Source organism: Akebia trifoliata, chromosome 16 (genome assembly GCF_017979445.1).
Source record: "Akebia trifoliata isolate Shusen 1 chromosome 16, ASM1797944v1, whole genome shotgun sequence".
Classification (NCBI taxonomy): domain Eukaryota; kingdom Viridiplantae; phylum Streptophyta; class Magnoliopsida; order Ranunculales; family Lardizabalaceae; genus Akebia; species Akebia trifoliata.
The window spans coordinates 26,952,844-26,976,775 of NC_141390.1; the positions used below are offsets into that span (position 1 = coordinate 26,952,844).

The 23,932-nt window shown below is 34.4% G+C and overlaps 3 protein-coding genes across 5 annotated transcripts; 1 reads left to right on the forward strand and 2 right to left on the reverse strand.

Annotated features, from left to right (window-relative positions):
* Positions 1-1,405: 1,405 nt before the first annotated feature.
* Positions 1,406-14,606, reverse strand: LOC147383140 (PITH domain-containing protein At3g04780-like). Of its 3 annotated transcripts, none has more exons than XM_086428164.1 (8): positions 14,448-14,606; positions 14,237-14,323; positions 14,017-14,140; positions 12,686-12,734; positions 12,546-12,603; positions 12,347-12,393; positions 12,179-12,256; positions 1,406-1,424 (listed from the first exon to the last, which is right to left on the reverse strand). In XM_086428164.1, the coding sequence occupies exons 1-8, from the start codon at positions 14,484-14,486 to the stop codon at positions 1,421-1,423; spliced, it is 486 nt and encodes a 161-aa protein (XP_086284290.1). In that variant the 5' UTR covers positions 14,487-14,606; the 3' UTR covers positions 1,406-1,420. The 3 variants fall into 3 exon arrangements, with proteins under 3 accessions (XP_086284290.1, XP_086284288.1, XP_086284289.1); XM_086428162.1 differs by lacking the exon at positions 1,406-1,424 and adding an exon at positions 1,629-1,869; XM_086428163.1 differs by lacking the exon at positions 1,406-1,424 and adding an exon at positions 1,629-1,869 and having other exon boundaries at positions 14,237-14,336; positions 14,448-14,563.
* A 2,155-nt stretch (positions 14,607-16,761) lies between these two features.
* On the forward strand, positions 16,762-17,959 carry EMB3119 (Ribose 5-phosphate isomerase, type A protein). The gene has a single exon (XM_086428853.1). It carries the CDS (start codon positions 16,875-16,877, stop codon positions 17,736-17,738), a length of 864 nt encoding a protein of 287 aa, XP_086284979.1. The 5' UTR covers positions 16,762-16,874; the 3' UTR covers positions 17,739-17,959.
* Positions 17,960-20,833: 2,874 nt separating this feature from the next.
* On the reverse strand, positions 20,834-23,358 carry LOC147383142 (uncharacterized). Its single transcript, XM_086427159.1, has 6 exons — positions 23,200-23,358; positions 22,867-23,022; positions 21,599-21,682; positions 21,350-21,475; positions 21,184-21,261; positions 20,834-21,093 (listed from the first exon to the last, which is right to left on the reverse strand). The coding sequence occupies exons 1-6, from the start codon at positions 23,297-23,299 to the stop codon at positions 21,017-21,019; spliced, it is 621 nt and encodes a 206-aa protein (XP_086283285.1). The 5' UTR covers positions 23,300-23,358; the 3' UTR covers positions 20,834-21,016.
* Positions 23,359-23,932: the final 574 nt, after the last annotated feature.

A 23,932-nucleotide genomic window follows, 5' to 3' on the forward strand; every position in this document is an offset into this window, starting at 1 on the left:
GAGGTAAGCGAAAACCCTAACAGGCAATTCTCTCTCTGGTTTTATTGGACTGTCAATGTAAAATATATAGATAATTTATTGATTTTAACATAATTACAATTCTAATTAAAATGGATGAAAACCTTTTGAAGGTTTTTAAAATGCAAAAAAGGCCAAATAATAATAATAATAATTATTATTATTATCATAAAATAAAAATAAAAAAGTGGATTGTGATAGTAATTATAGGCTTTTCAAGGTTTTCAAAATGTAAATAAAGGGCATTATTATTATTATTATAACAAAAAAAAAGTGATTGAGATAGTAATTATAGACTTTTCAAGGTTTTAAAATGCAAAAGAAAGCCAAATAATAATATTGCTATTATTATTATAAAATAAAATAAAAAGAAAAAAGAAAAAAAGAAAAGTGGATTGAGATAATAATTATAGACTTTTGATAACAGACTTACATTTAAATAGAATCAAATGGAGGAACATGACTCGATTAACCAATCACAAGGCTTTGATAATGAAGATTGATCTTATCTTTTTAACTAAAGTTTGCACGTAACTATCTGATGGACATCCTCTTAAGGATCAAGCGACTAAATCTTAGATCTTTTTTCTGTGTATCCCAAAACAAAAAGAAAAAAAAAAATTATGATTTTGTGCCCTTACAGGTTGTTATATCCATCGAGTGAAAAGACCAATTGAAAATTTATTTAATTAGAAAATCACGATTGAAAAATTTATTACGGAGAAAGAGAGATAGAAGAGGAAAAACAATAACATCGAAAGTACAGTCCCAGAAAAGAAGAGGAAAGGAAAGAAAAGAAAGCGTGGGAATGTACCATATCATCCATTGATATTGTTAAGGATAGATAAAGTGAAAATCTATTTTTTTATAAAAGAAAAATAGAAATATGAGGTAGGATAAAGATTTTGAAGAAGATTCGATAGCTCAATCCAGTAGAGATTTGATTTGATGGTATTTAATTAAATTCTTCACAGAAACCTAATCAGCCAAAATCATAATGGAATGGGTTTTATTAAGATGGAATTTATCCAAGATTATCCCCCAATTCAATTAACAGCTGTGTCATCAGAGTTGGACAAGGCATTTATGATAGATGATGATGTTGCACCAAAGCTATCAATCACTGATGCTAACATTGATTTGATTCTCTCTCTCATTCTTATCCCAAGGAATTAAAACGAAACAAAAAAAGAAAAAAAAAAAAAAAAAATATATATATATATATATATATATATATATAAATTCAAATCTCATAATAAATATCAAGTATCACTTTCCAACAGTCTCCACCAATACGCATGCCCACCTGTCAATTTCCCTCCACACCTACACTTCTCTTTCATGCCTCCATTTGCAATTCCAGACTTCCAAGTTCCAAGAATCAATCAACAAAAAATTTACCTCATTTGTGACAGACAACGTCGCATTCGTACACGTCAATAAAGGGTAAAAATTAAAAAGAAAATTAGATAAAATATATAAAAGGGTGAGAATAGGTCAGTCATTTCTCCTCCCAACCTTTAAAATACCGTCTAAACAAGGCCTAGTAACAAATATCGAGAAAGTTAAAAGAGAAACGAAAACCAAGAGAAAGAGAGAGAGAGCGAGGGTGATCTTCAAGTAAGATACTACTGTAAAGACTAGGTAGCAGCTATGCATCTTTTCATTAGTTATAATTTGTGCCAATAAAATCAAACTAAAATTTTGAAAAAAAAAAACAATATTTCAATATAACAAGAACCAAAATTTTATTTTTTGAGGTTTTTTTTACCCCTTTTTGGGGAGTGGGGATAATAATGGGGTCAGTGATCCTCTATCTTCTTCAACCCTTTCATGTCTGTTGTCTCCACTCTGCGTACAGATCATTGAAACAAAGATTACTCGACAGATTCTAACAATTTATAATAGAGGGAACGGATCAAAGGGACATATAAAAAAACATATGTAAAAACAATGTAACATTAATAAACTTTCAAATATGGGTTAGAAGTTTTAAATTTGGTTGATTTTTTGTGAGCACGATGTCAAGCTCAGTTGATCACAACCTATTTAATCTATTTACCTTCGTGTAGGAGATTTTTGCACACTTTTTTTATTTTTTCTATTTAACTAGTGCAATAACGGTCAACAATTAATATATGAAGATCGCATTAATTTTAAAACCCACATTTTACCAATCACACACTAGGGTATGTTTGATTGCATGGATAGTCACTTTCCATGGAATTTGAAATCCATAGAAAATTAATTGTGGAAAATAGGTAGGGTTGGAAAATCAAATTCCATTGTTTAATTTCACTTGGATAAAATCATGGAAAAAATGAGAAAAAATAAGAAGAGGAGAAGGAGGATGAGGCGACGACGAGGGCGACGGTGGCGGCGACGACAGCGACGGTGGTTGCTACGACGACGATGGTGGAGACGGTGGCGGCAACAACGACGACGACGGTGGCGGCGGTGACGACTACGACGGTGGCGGCGGTGACGATGAAGGTAAGTGAGGAAAATGGGGGGAGAAGTTGGTGGTGGTGGTGGCGGAGGAGCTGAGGGATGGAGAAGAAGAAAAATAAGAAGAGAGAGAGAGAGAAGGTGGTCGGAGACGGAACCGACGGCGATGGTGACGACGGCGATGACGACGACGGCAAGGTTAGTGTAATGGTGGTGGTGGTGGTGGTGGTAGGGAATAATTGATGATGGAAAACATGGGTGGATTTCATTTTCCCACCCACATGGGTGGGAAAGTGAAATCCATGATTTAGTGGACTTTTTGAATGGGGTGGAAAATGAATTCCATTTCCATGTGCAATCAAACACTTGAAAAATGTCATTTTCCATGGAAATTGATTTTCCACCTTATTTTCCATGTGCAATCAAACATACCCTAAGATTTAATACATCAAGGAAAAAAATTTAATGTCAAATAGGCCCAATACTTAAGCCCACATGACCAATCACATGTTTTTAATATAAAAAAGAGCCCAAACCCTATTAGGAGTGACCAACTCATTCTCATCTCTATTTTCCTCCTTTCCTTAACCCTAATCTCCTAACATAAAATCAAAGTTAAATTTGTATGTTCCATCTTGAGGGAAAGTGTTAAGAGTTCTTATTTTATGTAATGTGGGTCCAATACTTAAGCCCACTCGACCAATTACATGTTTTTAATATAAAAGAGAGGTTGAACCCTATTAGAAATGACCAAATCATTCTTTTCTTTATTTTCCTCGTTCTCTATCATCACCTTATGCACTTTCTTCTTGTGACCGTCTTATTAACCTTTGCCATCCTTTAAATGACTACATGACTCCTTTGATCCACCCATACACCCTCTCTTATATTCTTATCTTCATCATCATAGTCTTTGTTACTATAGTTGTCTTGTTACTTGATCACACTGAAGAAGTAAATGAGATGCCTTAGAATTAAACCTCTCCATTGAGAGCCAATTCAGAAGTTATAAGATTGGGAGTGACAACCCTAATAGAAGATTTCGGTTACTAAGGTCCAAATCTTAACTCCTAATCTAGCCCATACGAATTCTAGGACCTCTTCCAATCAGTACCCACCCACTGCATCAATCAAACAATGTGTATACTCTGCTGTATTTTAATTGTGCGCCCCTTATATATAGATCACATGCTTGCAAAATCCCATATATCATCTCGGTAACTTCTATGGGAATTTTATTTTATTTTATTTTTACAAAAAAGACCATGGTTTGGGATATCTTATTAGATTTTTTAAAACATAAGGGTGTCTAAAATATTCACCCAAACTGAAGGCTTTATAAAAATATATTTTTAATATTTATACTTCTAAGACTTCTCAAAGTTGAATGTTAGGGCGTGGAGGGAGATGACGATGACAATGATGGTGGTGGTGACGATACCCCGGTCGATTGGAGGGATGAAGACATTATTGACTTTAGATTAGAGGATTTTTGTTAACTTAGTTGATATCTATGAAAACTAAATTGAAGATACTCTATTCACATATTTTTCTTAATTGATACTTTGATGGATTTTAAATTGCAAATGTTAGGTTGACTTGTTGAGTTATGGGTTTTAATTGATTATAGATTTAGAAGGGCTCTTAGGCACATGAAGAATCTTAGGGTCTGTTCTTTACAGAAGCCAACTTCAGCTCCAGAAGCTGGCTTCTAGAAGAAGCAGAAGCCTGGAGCCTGAAAAGCCATATCTGGCAGAAGCTTGTTCGTTACATAAGTACAGAAGCCAGAAAATCATGTTCGTTTGACAGCTTTTTATTACTGGATTCTGATAAAATGACCAAAATACCCTTAATGTTGATAATACACCCAGAATACATAAAAAATTATCAGAATACATTAATAAATATATAATTATACTAAATACATATATAAATATAATAAATTTATATTAAAAAATTATAAAAATAATTATTTTTAATTTAAATATATTTATAAAGTTTATAATTCTATCGAAATTTCGACAGCATCTCCTCTTAAAAATGGACATATGAAATTTTCCTGATAAAAAAATACCTGCATAATGCACTGCATAATACATAATCTATCATCCACGCAATATCTAATACACATTAACATTAAAAAAATACATAATATGTACATCAATATGTTTTAAGTCATTATAGTTCATCATTGTTTTAAAAGAAATGTTACTATTAACATTATAACAAAAATTGACCAGAATCTGTTAATAAATATATAATTACACTATATATATATATATATATATAATAAATTTATATTATAAAATTATAAAATTAATTGCCCAAGAACCCAAATTATCGTTCATATAACTACTATAAAAGTTCATCCTTATCAACAAACCACATGGTTATGTAGGGATTAGAGATGTATAATTGCTATTTGCACATAACACTATGCATTTCTGTTGATTGGGTTGTTACATAAGAAAGTTGATGCGGCAATAAAACCTCTCCAAGTATACATTGGTGGGCATTATCATCATATGAGCTAATGTTCTAGATTTTTTTAAATAAAAATAAGAAAAAATATATATTACAAGTGATGATAAATTATATATGTTGTAGTATGTTCTTATATTGAATATAACACGTATATAGAGAAAGCAAGCGGATGCCGGAGTGGAGAGAAAGCAAGCGGATGCCATAACTCCCCTCTCACCACTCCGGCATCCGCTTGCTTTCTCTATATACGTGTTATATTCAATATAAGAACATACTACAACATATATAATTTATCATCACTTGTAATATATATTTTTTCTTATTTTTATTTAAAAAAATCTAGAACATTAGCTCATATGATGATAATGCCCACCAATGTATACTTGGAGAGGTTTTATTGCTAGGAACAATTAATAGGTTGGGGGTGCGGGGGCAACGCCCCCGCAGTACGGTACAAGGGTATTATTAGAGGCGGAGAAAACATTCCAAGGGAACCCGATTAAAATCAAGTTAAAATAATAAATAAAAAAACAACTCAAATTATCTTACTATGGGTCAATTTTCTCAAATGAATTATCTAAGCAGCAATCCAATACCATAGCCCTCTTTAGTTTCACCGAAAAATTCATATTCAAGATTGTATTTCAATAACACCAATTTCTTTTGAGCTTCATTAGGGTGTCAATGATACCCATTTACCCAAAACCATGTTGGTGTTAGTGTTTTTCATGTATGTTCTTGTTCTCTCTTATTGAAAAATTATTTTGGAGAATCTCATAACACCAATGTCACAAGAATCCTACCTATACATGTATTTCACTCAAAACTTCAGCCAAAAAATTCGAACAAAAATAACGTAAAAAATATTTCTACCTTTCCTAACAATCAAATTCTGATTTCAAAAGAACACTTTACATGATCCAATAATCAAAGATACTAGTACACAAAATTTTAAAAAAAAAATTATAATAAGATCCAAACAATTACAGAAGCAAAAAAAACGAAGCAATTACAAGCAAAAAAATGAAGAAATAAACTAGGGTTTCAAAAGCAATTACCTTTCCCAACCTTCAACAGGTTTCTGCGACAGTAGCGACTGAGAATCGTTTCGAAAAAATTGATCTAGAAACCTTAGATCTGCTGCTCTTTTTCTTTTTGTTTTTCCTTAATCGATCTCTGCGTTGGTGAAAAGAAATAGGAAGGAAAAAAATCACAGATCTACTGCGAGGACAGAGGCGAGGAAGGGATTCGGCTGGAAGCGTTGAAGGTTGAGAATGACAGAGGTCGAAGGTTGAAAATGATAGAGGTCGAAGGTTGAGAACGAAATAGGTTGAAGGTTGAGAACGAAAGAGGGTTTCAACTCAGATGAGCTGCAACAGTTCGTTGAAGAGAACAGAAAAGGTTTAGACAGAGACGAGATGCATCGTTGAAGGTTGAGAACGAAAGGGGTTTAAGGTATTTCGGTCATTCGATGTAAACCGTTTTCGGTGATCGACTTCGCGCAGAAGCAAAACAGCGAAGCCTCGTTTAGACGACTCTTGAAAAGAGCTGGTTTTGAGCTTTTTTTTATTTTCGTTTGAGCCGAAAAAATCGCAACGAACGTGTTTTATATGACTTATTTGGCTTTTAAGCCAAAAAAGCAGCAAGAGCTGGCTTTTTAAGTTGAAACGAACAGCACCTTAGAATCCCAAATGAAGGAAGCTGGGAAGAGAGTTTGGGGAAGAATTATTGAGGAGAAATCCTCTGTGCTCATGCCCACAATCTTTTGTCCTCATTCGAAAGAATATAGGGGAATCTTCAATGCGAGATAAAAAGGTAGGAATCAATTAAGGTTGCTTCTAAAACAAAATTTCTAAGACAAACACACCCATTTCATATCAAGAATTATTTGAAAATGCGGAAGAAAAGTAAATGGAGTTGAGAAATCCTCAAGGGGAAAGAGCCACACCATCTATCCCACCAAAACTTAATCCTAGAAGACCTACCCCCACCTCATAACAATTGCTTTGGAAAATTCCATGAGAAACTTAGCCCATTCTACACACGTGGAGCAACTCCAACGCAAATAGCCATACTGGATAGGCATAATTGGTAGCCATTTTATTATGGAGGCATTTGCCTATTCAAGAGGTTTGCACTCCAATCGTACAAGCCAAAACGACTCTCCACAACTTCATCTACAGTAAAATGACTCAATTGTCATCGTTTTTTACTACCTGTTGTAGAAAGAGAAACTCATTCTCTTCTTTTGCCCTTTCCTCTTTCTCTCTCTCCAAAAAATTTCAAAATACAGAGTGTGTTGGAGTACCTTCTTGAGGCTCTCGCTCTACAAAACAACAGTTGAGAGGGGATGCCTAGCCCGAGCACAAGTGCGTTGGAGTTGCTCTTAACACCATAAAATTCTCAGGTGCCGACACTTTCCCAATCAAAATTTCCCCACCTATATTAAGAAAGAATGACGAATCTCCAAAGCTACAAGAATCTTCCCCAAACCACCAAAGCAGGCAATTTTCATGTCCTTTGATTTCCCATCATATGGGTTTTACCACACTATTTGTCAACCCAAAACCTAACCCTATCAAAAGTATCCACTTCGTAATGAACAAGATTAAGAATCCTGGGTGCCATCACTTTCCCAACCAAAGATTCCAGACCTATCAGAGCTAGCAAACTCAAATGTCCAAACCGAAGTTGATGTTTATGTCCTTTGGTCTTTGATCTCCAAACCTCCCCCCCTTGCTATACAAATTGGCTTTCACAAAGCCATCTATCGAACAAACTTCTCGATGATGGATCCCACATCACCTTGGATTTGATACTTAGACCCCAACGGAAACACAATATATATCGAGGTGAGTGATTCCATACCACAACCTACAGTATTGTCAAAACACTCCTAACATTATCACAATTCCTCATACCAATAAAACTTTACTTTTCCTTGAATCAATACACAGTCCAAAAAAATGACCCCAAAGCAACAGACAAACCGCTCAAAAACCTAAATAGATCATGAGAGACCCAAATGAAGAGATGAGTATCATTGAAAAACTGCAAATAAGATTTGTTAGCACCAACACTCCCCGCCTTAAATCCCTCCAACATTCCATTCTGGATATAATTATTTTCAGTGCCTTGACCACCATTGTAAACAAAAAGGAAATGAGATTCCTTGTCCCAAACCCCTATAACTCCTAAAGTAACTGGTCAAAGAATCATTCACCATCACTTAAAAGGATACCAAAGACATATTTACTGATACATCTTCATTTCAAGCTAAATCCAAATCTTCCAATAAGATAACCTAAAATAATTCACCGGATATTGTTACAAACTTTCTTCATGTCTCCCTTGCATGCCACATTTTGACAACCCCAATCTGATCCTAGAATCAATATATTTGTTTGCCACAAGGACACCATCCAATATCTATTTATTCTTAAAAATGCTTCTTGGGCAAGATAACTAAGGTAAGGACTTTATGAGTTCTTGAGACCATCATCTTTGCCATGTTGTGTTCACTTTCCCCACAAAAATACTAGTTTTAGAGTCATCAATGTTCTTCCCTCCTTGCATTTTTGGAATCAAAGAGATAATTATTTTTCAAACAATAAGCTAAAGTATTAATAGCCTTGATAATCCAGCACCACCTCCATAAAGCAGCACACATTAATCTCCCCACAAGATTTGGAAGAAACTTAAAGAGACACCATCTGGACCCAAGGCTTTATCACCATCCAACTCTTTAATGAATGTCAACATTTTTGCCTCATCTAAATATTTCCAAAAAACTAACCATCTCTACACTAAGACAATCAAAATGCAGCCCATCTAATCTTAGTCTATAAGTAGAAGATTCTTTGTAAAGACTCAAAAAAGCTTACCACTCCCTAATCTCCTCATTCTCCAAAAATTTCTCCCCTATTGTCAATCTAGAAATCATGGTGGTTCTACTCCTAGCATTGACCATCCCATGAAAATACATCATGTTGTTGGACCCTTCAACCATTTCCTGTAATGGAGAAATGGAACCAAAAAAAAAAAAAAATTCATCTAAGAAACCTCTTTCTCATCCCTCTTTATTACCCTCACGTGTTACATAAAAAAATTAGTAAAGGGAAGACCCACGACTTTTTAAGTACTCTCTTTCAAATCCATTCTCTCCCTTGATAACCATCTCCCCCCTTCTCTCTCACACTCCTATCGTGCCATTCTTTTACCCACCATTCTTCCATGCTATTTCTTTGTTACTTACTCAAAGTGAAGCTCCCAACATTGTGTCCAAAGGCCACAGTTCCAACAACATTTGAAGTGAAATCGTTGATCCAAGTGATCCATCAAGCCTTAGACAATTTGCTTGTATTCACGAATCAGAGGCTTTCAATATTGAATTTTTTTTAAAGGGGAGGCTTCCTTTTAAAATTTTCTCATATTTCACTTGACCTTGAAGGGATGATCACACAACAACCATAAGAAAATTATATCCATATTGCTCTTATTCTAGAAGAGATCTTGGGAATCAAATAAGAGAGGTTATCTTTTTCCGCCCTAGAGGTGTCATAGCAGCAAAGAAACCGTTGAGAAGTAAATTTTTTATTCTTCACTACTGTTGATAACATAATGGTATTGAGGTGAGTATTCACCCATAGCAGTCCCAATTTACTTTTGTTGTCTTCCTTTAAGCACAACCGATAATGGTTATCTAATCATAACCCCTTGAGGAACCCATATGTGAGAGATCTCTATGATGAAGTTGAGTCATGTTATCCATGGCCCACCTTCTAGGACAAAGCATGTAATGAAAAGATCAACAATGCCTTGATAAAATAAAGAGCCTATTTCCATGTTGGGTATGGTAGGGAGTAGGGACAAACCATAAATCAATTGGCTAATTATTTAATTTTGGACCACCTAAACTGAATTTGACTATTGCCATGGTTCAGTTATTAATCGTATGGGTCAGGTTAGATCAGTTTGTCTCATATAGTTAAATTCAAATTTAGTCACTTGAACCAGACGCCATTCGATTCTAAGTTTTAGGTGCCAAAAATGAAAATCCAATTTGAATTCGACTTATGATTAAGTCAACTTGACTCACTGGGTTGGTTTACAATTTTTGTACATAGATTGAATTTTGGATGTCTCTCAAATGAGCTAACACGCTAGTTTGGATCGTTACTAACATATCAAGTTCAATTGATGTTAACTCCCAGGCAAATTGACTCGTGGTTGGGACATACCTTGCAAACAGGGATATGAAATCAAAGGTTTGATTAAGATAATTGAACTCAGTCAGTTATTTAATTGATCATCAAAATTAATTACCCAAATAGGCTAGGCATCCCACGAAAAAAGGTTCTTTTGGAGAACAAGCGAACATGAAAAAATGCTTCTTGTTTAATTCAAATCATAGTTTGATTATTTTTTTTGTTTTGTCTCTCCTCCAGTCATGGGGAGAGATGAAATAATGGGTGAAAAGAAAAAAGAGTGAGAGTAGGGAAGGGTGGCTTCCTAAAGTGTGCTAGAAAAATTGGTGAGTAGGTTTTTTTTCCGACAAAGTGGGTATGAACTTTAATGATAGAAGACTTTTGTGAATTTCGAGAAATTCTTTATGGATTATCATTTTTTTAAGATTTGGGTGGAACTAATCCTCTTCATGTTGAGTTTGACTAACACATGTGCAAACCACAACTTTTTTTTTAATTGATTGATTCATTTTATTAATTCTTAGGTTAATTAATGTGTTATTAATTATTTGTTTATTTGGTTTGTGAAATTTTTTATTTGTTAATTTTATCTTTAGATATTTTATCTTTTAACGTTTTAAGGACGCTGGGAAGTTGGTGAAAGATCGAGGAGGAAATTGGAGAGGCTTTGTACAAGCTATTGGTTCTTAATTTTTTCTTACTCATCATTATAAATCCAGAACAACCTAGATGACGAGTTGTCGAATTAGGCGAATGCAAAATGGGGTGTCTATGGCCTCCTGTCATGGAAGGCAATAAGAAATTTTATATCCATGAATTCCTCAAAATCCATTAGGCTCATAGTAATCCTATTTTTATGTTCTTTTTTAGGTTGAAAAAAATTCTAATGACATTAAAACTCCAAATATTCACCATGGAAAATCTATCAATTCCTCGAAAAATGATCCTAATACCCACATTCCAAAGGACCATAAACTCATTCGATTGCACGAAGAGTATTAGAACTCACGATATTACAAATGAAGGAACCAATAACACACCCAATAATTGCTCCTTGACCTCAATAGCTCAAATATCCCATTTGACTTCATTCCCCCTAACGGTTCCCCAAGAAGGGGAAAACACATCGCCTTACCTCTCTATTACTCAAAATATCTGCAAAAGGACCCATCTTTTTTTTTATTAAACTCTTCACTAGAGATAAGTCAAAGTCCTTTATATTCCAAGGCAATGTCTTCAACTTTAAGTTTTAAGACTTTTTTCTGGGTTGGTAAGCTGGAATCGAACCAACCTCAAAGTTGTGGGTTCAAGGCCAGCTTAGTTCTTCCCCAATGGTAGACTTGCACAGATTCAAAGTATCGAGAATCCACTATCAACAAATGTCGTTAATCACTACTAAAGATCTAAGGGTGTGCTTGATTGCACATGAAAAATAGGGTGAAAAACCATTTTCCATGAAAAATGTTATTTTCCATGAATTTGATTGATTTTTGTCATGGAAAATGGTTTTTCATCTTTTATCAAAAATCAAAGAAAGCGTGGATTTCATTTTCCCATTTATACCCATGGGCAAATGAAATTCACCCAAAATTTCCATCCCCAAATCAAATCAAAACCCCAATCTCCTTTCTTCTTCTTTCCCATCACCACCATTGCTGCCATTTCTATCGTCAACGCCATCGCTATCTTCTCCTCTCGTTATCTCCACCGGCCACCATCTCTCTCTCTGTCTCTCCACCCCCGCCCCCCCCCCCCCCCCATCCCTTTTTCTTGCTACTTTTTTTCCAAATGAAATCAAACACCAAATATTTGATTTTCCACCCTATCCATTTTCCACCACCATTTTTCTATGGATTTCAAAGTCCATGGAAATTCAATTTCCATGCAATTTATTCCTAATTAATTCACAAGGTGAGAGTTACAATTTATGAATGCAGCACATCTATGAGTTTGGCATTTCAATATATTAGGGTAGTAAAAGTCAAAGAACAAATAACAAATAACAAAAGAAATTTACTTACGTTGTTCCATAGAGGACGATCTTTTGAATTTTTGTGATGTCTGAGCTGCATTGGTTGTCCTCAATAAAAATGGTCAAGCTGGTACAAATGCAATTTAAAAAATAGCACCTTATTCCCTTGCAAGATATCACATTAAGAACAGAAACATTCGAAATAGAACATGCTTACCTACGGACATTCTGAAACTTGACATATTTCAACATCACGGGCTTCTCCTACAAATGAAACAAATGAGTTGTATTATCAACAAATTCAAATATACAGTTCCAACTTTCAACAATAACAACTACTTAACGGATAACAAGACATCTATCACAATTTGTAGAACTTGATCTTGCATTAGCATCCATGGGCACAAAAGCTTTACCTTCAGATTATCTAGGGATAATACGACTGAGTCACTGGGTGGAAAGTCGTTTACATTACTGCAGAGTCATCATTAAGAATAAGAATGAGTAACACTACTAAGTAATAAAGAAACTTTCCATGAGATGTATACAGCACTACCTAAATCCCATGTGCTCCTTGTTTGCAAAAAGTTTCACATTCCTCGGACCTGTTCAAACAATCTTCAGAATTCTGAATGTGATCTATTTCACCAATTGGGAAACAGTTTAACCAAATCCATACAACCAAAATGTAAATTTTAAAAAAAAAGGTTCAAATGAAAACCATAACAATGATGGAGACATGGAGTACCTGACAAAAAGAGTTCTATATGGAAAAAATGAAACAAGTGAGAACATTCAACAAGAAGCAAAAGGAATAAGAATCATACACTAAGACTAAAGGAATGTAGAAGAGGAGATATGGAGACAATGTCCATGGTCAGGCTCCTAAATACATCAGTGACTCCAACAATGGATAATTTTAGGTAAAATTCGATCGAAATATTACTTATTGAATAGAACTGTTCTAAAAATATTAATAAAATTTATACCACTAACATAACTTATAAATTGCTAATATGAAAGACTTGTAAAACAATAATCATTCATAAAAGTTATTCAATTATTATCATAAATGAATTAGAATTAGTTAGGCATCTATATCATCTTATATTGATGTAGTCCAAGCATATCAATACATTAATATAAACACACTCAACTAATCTTCCATGTTCTAATTAATTAGATCAATAGTCATTTACTCATTCATATTTAAATGTTCCTTCACTAATAAAATGTTTTACACATTGATGAGTATGTAATTAATGTGAAATTCATATTCTCATTTTCATGTAAAATATTGTTGCTTTTCACTTTCAGCTCACAATCTGATAAGTGCATTTTAACGTCTATCTATCCTTCCTTATATAGTTTCAATAATTTTTAACAAATATTACTCTCATTTCCAGAATATTTTCAACATTTCTATGAAAACTGCATTAATTTCCACAATGATTGAAATATTTTCGTTTCTAAGTTGACCGAAATAGACACCGAAATTGGAATTTAATACCTTAACGGACACTTCCCAATGGATTTCATATCCATAACACTTAATTCATTTTTAAACTATGAATTCCATCTCCATGACATATTCATGCCATCTTCGCCGTCACCAGATATGTTTAGTATCAACCAATGTCAATGTTCACATTTACTTTAGGGTGGATAAATTCCAAATTTATTTATTTTTTAATTCTTATTACCACTCACAGACCTTACCAACTTATAAAGCGGGTATCTTCGATGTTTCATTCTTCTTTAAGCTTATATGTCATTTTGAAACTAGTTGATCCTATTGAAAATCAAGGTCAACAAATTAACCCCAATCACCACCACCAACAACAATTTACTTTATCAAAAGATTAAATTCATAGAGAGAGATTTTACCTTCCTCTTCGGGGCCTTTGATGAGGATGGAATGCAGTTTAATAACTTGGGTAAAAGGCATATAAATCAAGAGTTGTTCGTCCGCATCACTCTCCAGATTCAAACCCTCATCTTCCCTATAACCCTAATAACAACAACACAATCATTCAAAAAAAAAATCCCAAACTATAAAGAATAATTTCAACTCAAAAGACGAAAAACCTAATCTTGGCCTAATTACCTGTTTCAGAGCGTTAACGAACAAATGATTGGTATTTTGATTTAGACATTCAACTCCTGTCCAATCTATGAAGTCAAGTAGATCAACCTGATTGAATTCACTCAGAAAAAAAAAATTATATATCAATTATGATGGGAAAAAATTAGATAAATATGAAAATCAGAATATCGGTAAAAGAGGGCAAGATTAGGGTTCTTATGTATCCGTATACTTGGTTTCTTTGGATTGCATTTGCGGATTCAGCAGACATGGCGAAGAGAGAGAGAGAGAGTTGCTATATTCTCTGCTTTTATAGCGTCAATCGGAATTCGCAACGCGAGAATTTTTTTTGGAGAACTCGGTATGTTATTTATTAGCAAGATTGCACAAAAATGCTAAAAAGGAGTGTTTGGTAACGAGATTGAGTTGCTCCTTATAACCCAGAATAACAAGTTCAAGATAACTTGCACCTCTCGGTGCACTTATCATGTGATCCCACTCATTATATGGTCAACCTAAACTCAAACACATATCTGTCGGGCTGTATTTTGCAGTTTAAGTTAGGTCGTGGGCTTGTTTGGGTTAATATCCAAAGGGCCTGTTTGGATGCACCGTGATTTTAGGATTCGTTAGGCTCTAGACCAATTCAATATTGGAGATTAGCTTATTCTGATTTCAATGTTGTTAGCATCGCATTGCCGTGTGTGGGAACAATGAACCTCGGCCCTCATTTTGAGATCCAATTTTTTGGCTTCCGTAGAATATAATAGAAAGCTAAGAAATCTTAAATAAACACAAATTTTCATCTTGTCATGATTCATTAATAGTGAAGTTGAAGAACGACTCTACAGATATACAAATAGGATATCAAATTTTTCGTTTCAAAATTTGTATCACAAGTGTTACTCCCAAAGAAGATTGTTGTTGCTCATTTCGTCGAACCATGACTTAGGTAGAGAGGCTACTGAGAACTAAAGCTTGATCCAACCTTTTAAACACAAAATCCAATGATTGAGATTTATGAGTATCTTATTCAAATCCTTTTTTCCAAATATACAAGGTGTCTCTGAGGAAGATTGGATCATTTCGACCTAAGTGATAGGAATCCAATACATACAATTTGTGCAGTGTGGGAAAGCTAATTGTTTAAATTTATCTTAATTTTCTTTCATTTTCATTATTTCCTATCTCTTTTTGACTCCTCGATTTCTCTTTCCATCACTTTTGACCCTTTTGGCCTCTCTCTCTCTTCTCTTCTCTTCTCTTCTCTATTTCATAATCTATCTTCTTTATTTTATTCTCCTACAAGGTATTGAATTTGTATTCAGTGTTTATTTCAATCGGCTTGAAATATCTTCAATCAATGTGAAAAGAAATGTATTTTCATGCAAATGATAAATATTATTATGAAAATATTGACAATTTTTTTTATTAAAATTATCAAGAGGGGGAAAACCTAACTAAAAATAAATAAAATTATTCCAAACTAAATTAACTACATACACCTTCATGTTAAAACACTTGATTAAAATATTGAGTATTACATCAATGATGTCAAAATGTTTTATTTTAGATATTTATATATAAATTATTAATGTATGCATATATAAATGGATAAATTCCCAAATAATTACCGAAGTTTTCAAAAGTACCAAAAGTATTACATGTGTTGATACAACTATCACGTAATATTAACAAAATACTATCAAATTATTAACATTATGTGATAACTTTGTCAACATTAACAATATTTTGAAAATAATGAAAACTTTTATAATTATTTGAAAATTTACCTTATATAAATATGGGTAGTGTTTGGAAGCCCTAAAAAGAATCAAACATTGTGTCAAACATTTTTTCAATATAAGAGTTAGAAGTTTCGGAATGAGCTGATTTTTTGTAAGGATAATCTTCTCACCATAGAGATCATCTTCACAAAAAATCAGCTCATTCTGAAACTTCTAATTCCATTTAAAGTTATTTACAAAAATCGGATGATCCACGATTCTTCAACTTGTGAATTAGGGTTAGAAGTTTCAGAATGGGTTGATTTTTTGCAATGATGATCCCCTCATCATAGAGATCACCCTCACAAAAAAACAACCCATTCTGAACCCTTTTTAAGCTCCAATCGATAATTTATATGAAAAGTTGAAGAATTTTATTTAACAAAAATACTTTAAATCATCTATGACATGGAAATAAATGATAAAATAAATCGATTTCGGATACCCATGGGTATCCATTTGTATGGAATTTAACGATTTTGATTCCCATCGATTTGATTCCATTTTAGACCCGGATCTAATCGGTCCCAATAAAAGGGAAACTAGAACCGGGGTTTTCAGTTCCGATTTGGTTAAATGGGTGCCCATTGACACCCTTACAACTACTGGGTCGAATCCTCACACAACCCAAAGCATCAACCGGATCTAAATTTATTGGATCCGATTCGATCCATTGGCAACAAGGAGTACAACCTGACATATCTCCCTTCCTTGATTCTCCCACTTCCAATCGTCACAAGCAACCCATCAACAACCTCAAAACCTCCCCTATAAAACCCCAAACAATTAAAAATGAAAAAACTCAACCACTCACACACCCACCACCAACTCTCCTCTATCTCTCCCTCTCCCTCTCTTCGTCCAATCTTCTAATGGCAACCTTATCTCTCCTCTCTCCTCCGTCTCTCAAACCCTCATCTTCACTCTCTCTCCACCACAATGCCACCCACCTTATCCTACGCACACCCTCATCCCTTAGCATACGCACCACCTCCATCAAAGCCCTCTCTTCCCCTTCTCAATCTCCTCCTATCACCCAAGATGACCTCAAAAAACTCGCCGCATACAAGGCAGTAGAGTATGTCAGCAGTGGCATGGTTCTCGGCCTTGGCACAGGTTCCACAGCTGCCTTTGTAGTGTCCCGAATAGGAGAACTCCTCAAGTCGGGTCAACTTAAGGACATAGTCGGGGTACCCACATCGAAACGCACCCAAGAACAAGCTGCATCATTGGGTATCCCTCTTTCGATCCTGGACGATCACCCATCTCTCGATCTCGCAATTGATGGTGCCGATGAGGTCGACCCAGATCTCAATTTGGTGAAGGGTCGTGGTGGGGCACTTTTGAGGGAGAAAATGGTGGAGGCGGCATCCGATAAGTTCGTCGTCGTGGTCGATGATACGAAATTGGTGACGGGTTTAGGCGGTAGCGGTCTCGCTATGCCTGTTGAGGTTGTGCAGTTCTGTTGGAAGTATAATTTGATCAGATTGCAAGAGTTGTTTAAGGAAGAAGGATGTGAAGCTAAGTTGAGAGTTGATGGAGATGGGAAGCCTTATGTGACTGATAATTCGAATTATATTGTCGATTTGTATTTCAAGACGCCAATTAAGGATGGTGTGGCAGCTGGAAAGGAGATTTCAGCATTCGAAGGGGTTGTAGAACATGGGTTGTTTCTTGATATGGCGACCGCGGTTATTATTGCTGGAAAGGATGGAGTGAGTGTGAAGACCAAGTGAATTTGGAATCGAGTGGTAAGAAATTAGAATCCCATCTTTTTTTTCCTGAAAATTTTGAATTTTTATGTTGTATCCTGTGGTCCAATTATCTGGGAATTTATTTGAATTTTTGTAATTTTATGCCTTTCTACTTACTGGGTAGTTGCATTTTATTTCAAATCACTTGAATTGGTACAATGAATTGTGGATATTTAATTGACGTTGAATTATTTCTGATGTGAGATTGCTTTTGTTCTTGCTTTTTGTTTATTTTTTGGGTACTTGAATGCAAGTAGTGAATGAGGTGTTGGGTATTACTGCTCACAGACTTTTAAACTTAACCAATCGGTGCCTTATAGTTTGTGTTGGTAACTGGTTGGGCCTTTTGATTTCCAAGGATTTGGCATTGGAGTAAGAAAGCCGGTCAATGGTGACCTCAGCTTTAGAATTGGAAAGAACATTTGATGGCTTGGTTCCCTTAGAAATGTATCAAGAACAAGAACAGTCTTTTAAGAATTTTTCAGTCAACTTCGTGTTCTAATGTACACAAGCAACCCAACCATATAAACATCATGGTTTAGTTGGCGACTATCCTTCATTAACCTTCAATTTGGAGAAACCTCTCTGTCCCATTTCAGCTTTGTCATTGAAATTTTTCTGACTAAAGTGTTGCTCAAGTTATATTAGTTTTGTTTAGATTATATTTGGCCTCTTGGGTGCATCATAAATCATCCATAGTTCCTTTTCTGTAGGGGTGTTGGTTTTTTCTGTGTTCCTTTACATCCTCGGAAAGCACCTTAGCCATCCAAAGGATTGACCTTGTTTCATAATTTTGAAGTTTTAGATTAGCTTTTTTTTTTTTTTTTTGATCAGTTGTTTTAGATTAGCTATTCTGCCTTATTTTAAAAGGGTTGCTCGGTTTTCATAAGATGAGTAACGTTGATTCATTCTTTGTTTATTTTACGCACATATTTGACATGCATAGAGGTTGTTGATCTGAAAACTAAGCACTCCAATTTTTTCAATTGCCAAGAGATGTAAAATTCAGTTAAAATGCTGATGCAACTATGGAAATGACCATCTAGAAATTCTACTTGTGCATTAAGTAAAGTAATATAAGGAGGGAGGCCAAGATAGCTGCTCAAGTACAAAAACAAAACAATAAAATAAAAGCAAAAAAACACAAAACCACCAGTTACAAGAGCCTCATACAGAACATAATAAATCCCATCTGAACGATAACTCAGGTTTAGGCTTTTAGTTATATGCATCTTTAATGTCTTCGTAGCTTAGGGTATAAGGGTATTTTTTCTCTTTGAAGAGAAAAAATCATCCTTTTTTCTATGTAATTCTCCCTAAATCTAATATCTTCTTCATCGTAAAGACAAGGCAGGGTGGTGCCAGGAATTCTGTTTCTAGCAAAGGCAACACCATATGGTTGTCACCATTATTTTTCTTCTTGAATATGCCAAAAGTGGCTTATTCACTGGTACTCTGTATGTGAACATCAGTCTTCTTCTTCCTTATATATGCAAACAAGTGCGCGGTTAGGGCTGCTTTTCACAGCCATGTAAAGCTGTTTTATTTATCCTTTTTATTATATTATCTGAAGAAAACGATCTTGTTTTATGTATTAAGGAAATAGTGGAATTCTGTTTTGTTTGAATTTTTAATTATGAATAATAAATAAAATTAATTTCTTGTCGATTACTTGTTGAGATGCTAAGAGAATCCTTGTCATTCACTTACTGCTTGATATCGTTAACATACTATTTGTGTTAATAATCTTAGAATAGTTGCGAATCCTTGTCATTCACTTACTGCTTGATATCATTCGCATACTATTTGTGTTAATAATCTTAGAATAGTTGCATCTTCCACACACTCTATTTTTCATGGATCTGATTCTTTCAACTAGATTGTTTACAAGAATGTTGGGGTGATTCCATGCCACGATCTTAGTTCAAAACCTTCCTTCACCTACTAATTAATGACCACTAATCTTGCTTGCCTAGGAAAAAAAGAGTAGTTTTCGGTCCTTTTTGTTTCCCGGGGGGGGGGGGCTTATGTCAACTTTTATAAGAGACCTTTCCACCAATGTTCTAATAAGGACACCACCAATCTCCTAGCTTAGAAAATTTACTTGATGCCCTTCACTGGATCTTCCTTCTAACATTTTTAATTCTATTAGTCATTTGTGTATATGCCATAAACCAGTTTTCCTTTTTTCCATTTTCTTCTCCGGCTTTCCATTTCCCATGATCTAGGGGTATCTCATTGTTGCTTTTCTATTTCTTAAAGTGGGGCCAGTTTGATTATCGACTAGTCCATCTGAGATTCATCTTTTGCAGCATCTTGTGTGTACAAATAGTTTTTGTCCCTTGGTTTATCTAAGCCTAGTCAGTACTCCACGTTTAGCAAATTATCGTCTTGGGCAACTTTTAGCAAGAAATCGTTAAGTATTATTTTTATAGCTTTAACATATACATATATAGCATAGATATTTCCTATATTCTTATGAAGTAATATTTGAGAAAATACACATTGAGGGGGCTTGTCTGGGTAAACCATGTGATAATGCAAGCTAAGTCGATTTGACGGTGCCATACCTGGGTTCAACTCATCCGAGTATTCCTTCATTGAATTTCATCCGTTTAAGATCACCATAAAGGAAATAGTATTGGGAGCACTTGTTTTCTATGTTGGATTAGAAGGAGATGATGTCTTGGACTAGCAAGTTGGAGACAGGTTGAGTTGGAAACGAGAGTACAAGACTCAACCTATTATATAAAGATTTGTCTTCATTCAGCTCAGATTGGGAATCTATGCTCTTTTGTTGGAATCCATAGCTTGGTGAAAAGCTTTAGAGATCTAATTAAGAGACTCAGGTGAGTCGACCATTTATTAGACCTTCCGAGTCAAAACGTAAGCTGTTTTGGCTAGGCTAGAGAAACACCCTAACGTGGGTGAGTCTTCGACACGATATTAGAGCTACACTAGTTGAACTCCAACCACAATTTTTTTAACTTGAATCAAATACAAACCAATCTAGATTAATACTAAATTGTTTTATTTATCATTCTAGGATTGAAAAGAGAGGAGTTATACTAACCATCAAGACAATCTCAATTCAACATAAATAAAACTCTCCGTATATACATTATTTATATAAACTGATACTTTACATAAGAATCTAATAAATGTAGCATCAGAGATGTTTTTTATTCAGACTATGTATAATAACATATAATACAAGAATCTAAATACTGGGAGAAGGAGATCCTGAGCCGACATTTCCCCTACGATTTCCACAAAACCATCGCTACAGACATCATCGACATCAACCAGAAGTAATTCCCATGTAGAATCGATCTAGCTGTAGAGAAGAAAAGTGTGAAAAAAGAGATGATTAGATTCCAAAATTTAAGTTCTTTGTGTGAAAATTTATTATTAATGATGTTGTTACCATCGGAAGTGGGTTGCGAAACAGCTGAATCATTGGACACTGTGATTCCAAGTCTCTCGCAGTCCGATCCAATTACACCTTAAAATCAAACACAAATACTCACTTTAGTCATTCTCTCTTTTAGTTCTAATGTAAGGGATTAGTGAGTATTTTTGTGCGTTCTTACATTGGCTGAAACATGGGAAGGTGGTTACGTTGAGAAGATTTTCGTAACCCTTGTTACAATCACATTTATGCCCATATTTTAAAGATTTATTGCAGGTGCCTTCTCCACAGTAGGCCCAATAACATGCTGGAAAAGAAAAATCACAAAAAAAAAAAAAAAAAAAAAAAAAAAAAATATTATTATTAATAATAATTAAATAAATTTTAATTAAATGACGCTAAATGTGATAATGACAGTGAGGGTAATTACGGTCAAAGAAAGATTTGTTCCTGGGAGGCTCTTTGATTTCTGGTGCTGGGGGTGGAGCTTTTGGGCAAGAATAGTCCAAAGTACCTGTAAAAATTGAAAGAAAGTCGTTAAAGCACTACAACGATATCTTTAGAACCATAGTATAGGACCCTTAATTTTAATAATCATTAAGTAATTAGTGATGAAAATGAAAATTAATCATCAAATCAAAGGTAAAGTTCTTCAAAAATCTTCTGTTGTTCGTGAGATTTGAAGATTGAAGGAGATAAATCCTTATGATTGAGACGAATTTACCCTAAAAATCTGTTGTCTTTGGTATGTTGACCTCTTAAGGTTAACTAGTTCTAACTTTAAACCTATTCACACTTTAAAAGTTCTTTCTTGTTCTTTGGGTTTGAAGGTTGAAGAAGCAATCTTAAGGTTGGGAATAACGGTAAAAAAAAAAAAAAAAAAAAAATTTCGAAAACGATTGGTTTTTGGAGGAAGCCAACTAGAAGTAGAAGATGAGAGTGTTTAGGTAATTTGCTTTAGTCTATAATAAGAAGACGTAAGTCTAGGGTGGAGATGTCATCAGTTTGAAAAGACAAGCCATCTCTAATATTAACCAAAACGTGGAGGGGCACGTCTAAATCATCGTATTTTTTAAGAGAAAATGTCAGTAACTGCTATTGGTTCAATTGTACAAGTTTGTGATGCTTTCCCACCTGACCTAAACCACGAACGAATTCTGAAATGACTTAAATACCCTCTTCTGTGGTACAGTTCTAAATAGTTGATGTTTTATTCTGAGATATTGGCTACTTCTGTCTGGTTAGGGATTCACACCTTGTTAAACTTGCAAACAACCATCCCAACACAGTCTATTACTGATTTTCATTAATAGAAAAAAGTTAATTTAGAATTTCACAGAATTTGAAATCAACAAATCCCATGCAGTCTAATGTGTGTAGTCTGTAAATTCGGATTTTGTTAATGTGTGGACACACGTTAAAGTGCAATAAATACACCTTGCGAATAAGCATTTGAGGGTATTTTGATAAAAAATAATATTTTTTTAAGGGAAATTTCATACAAAATCCAATTTTCAAAGTGTTTTTATTGCACTTTCAGGTCAATCTATGATTGGCCAATCTAGTATTTTAAGAAAACCCAAATTATGCTTGAAGAAAGAATGTTTACTAAATATGCTTGAAGAATTCAGATTATTGTAAAAAAAAAAAAAAAATACTAAAGAAATATTAAACGATATGGAAAGAAGAAGTAGTTACAATTGGGAATAACGCAAGGGAGGTAGCGAAGATCTTGGTCCTCATCAAAACGGGTCTGCTTCCATCCTGGTTCACACTCACAGATGAAGTTGAAAGGGTAATCGAAAGAAGTCTTGCACTTCCCCTTACCACAATGAACTTCTTTGCATATTTCGTCTAACAAACACGTAAATTAAACAACATCCATATTAGAATAATTTCCACCAATTCCTCGAACCCATGAAAGAAAAACTTATATCAAAGAAAAAGAAAATCCTAATGAGAAAACACATCAAATTAAATAAAGCGTATTTAAGGATAAAATATTGAGTGAGAATAGAAAAAGAGACGTACCCAAATAGGGAGCGAGAAGGGGTGATAAGTTGTCTGTGGCAATGGTAGGTTCTAAGACAAGAAAAATTGCAAGAAACACCATGAGATTAGTAAGGGCCATGTCTACAAACACACACAAAGAGAGAGAGAGAGAGAGAGAGAGAGAGAGAGAGAGAGAGAGAGAGGAGGTGTTGTGTATTTAAAGAGTTTTGAAAACTGGGTTTTTATAAGAGGGCAATCAAGGTAGTTTGACGTTAGTTTTTCTCTAAACAATGTTTTTATTTCTTTCTTTTATATGGGCCTTTTGGTTTGATTTTTAATTTTTTAGACTTTTATGATACATTTAAAAAAAAATTTAAGCCTCTCATCTCTCAAGTTGTACAAGGCACCACATGTGGGAAGAAACTTCTTGATGGATCCCTAGGAAATTTGTACTGATTCTTAGGACTTTCTAATGTAAAAAAAAACTATATTTATACAAAATATTTAAAATAGTCATCTTGTGAAGATCTTATCATGAGTTTTTTGATGTGGTATAGCAACATCAAAGGCTTTGATACAATCCCTTTCATGCACTACACATGTCTAAATATTGAATTATAGCACCTTATGTTAAGAAAAATAGAAGAAACAGAGCGAGATGAAAGATAAAAAAAAATAAGAAAAGGTGAAAGCACACATATAGAAACACAAAGATTTTACGTAGCTCCTTCAACAATGAATTATGTCCACAAATCACACCGATTCCATTATG

Bases quoted from the DNA above. Each gene is read 5' to 3' on its own strand.
- LOC147383140 (XM_086428162.1), bottom strand. From the start codon at position 14,486: ATGTCTGCTGAATCCGCAAATGCAATCCAAAGAAACCAA. The intron at 14,324-14,447 runs GTATACGGATAC...GAATTCAATCAG, and splicing joins ATGCAATCCAAAGAAACCAA to GTTGATCTACTTGACTTCAT. The intron at 12,257-12,346 runs GTAAGCATGTTC...CATTTGTACCAG, and splicing joins AAGTTTCAGAATGTCCGTAG to CTTGACCATTTTTATTGAGG.
- EMB3119 (XM_086428853.1), top strand. From the start codon at position 16,875: ATGGCAACCTTATCTCTCCTCTCTCCTCCGTCTCTCAAACCCTCATCT.
- LOC147383142 (XM_086427159.1), bottom strand. From the start codon at position 23,299: ATGGCCCTTACTAATCTCATGGTGTTTCTTGCAATTTTTCTTGTCTTA. The intron at 21,683-22,866 runs GTAACTACTTCT...CAATTTTTACAG, and splicing joins CCCTTGCGTTATTCCCAATT to GTACTTTGGACTATTCTTGC. The intron at 21,476-21,598 runs GTAATTACCCTC...TTTCTTTTCCAG, and splicing joins GAACAAATCTTTCTTTGACC to CATGTTATTGGGCCTACTGT.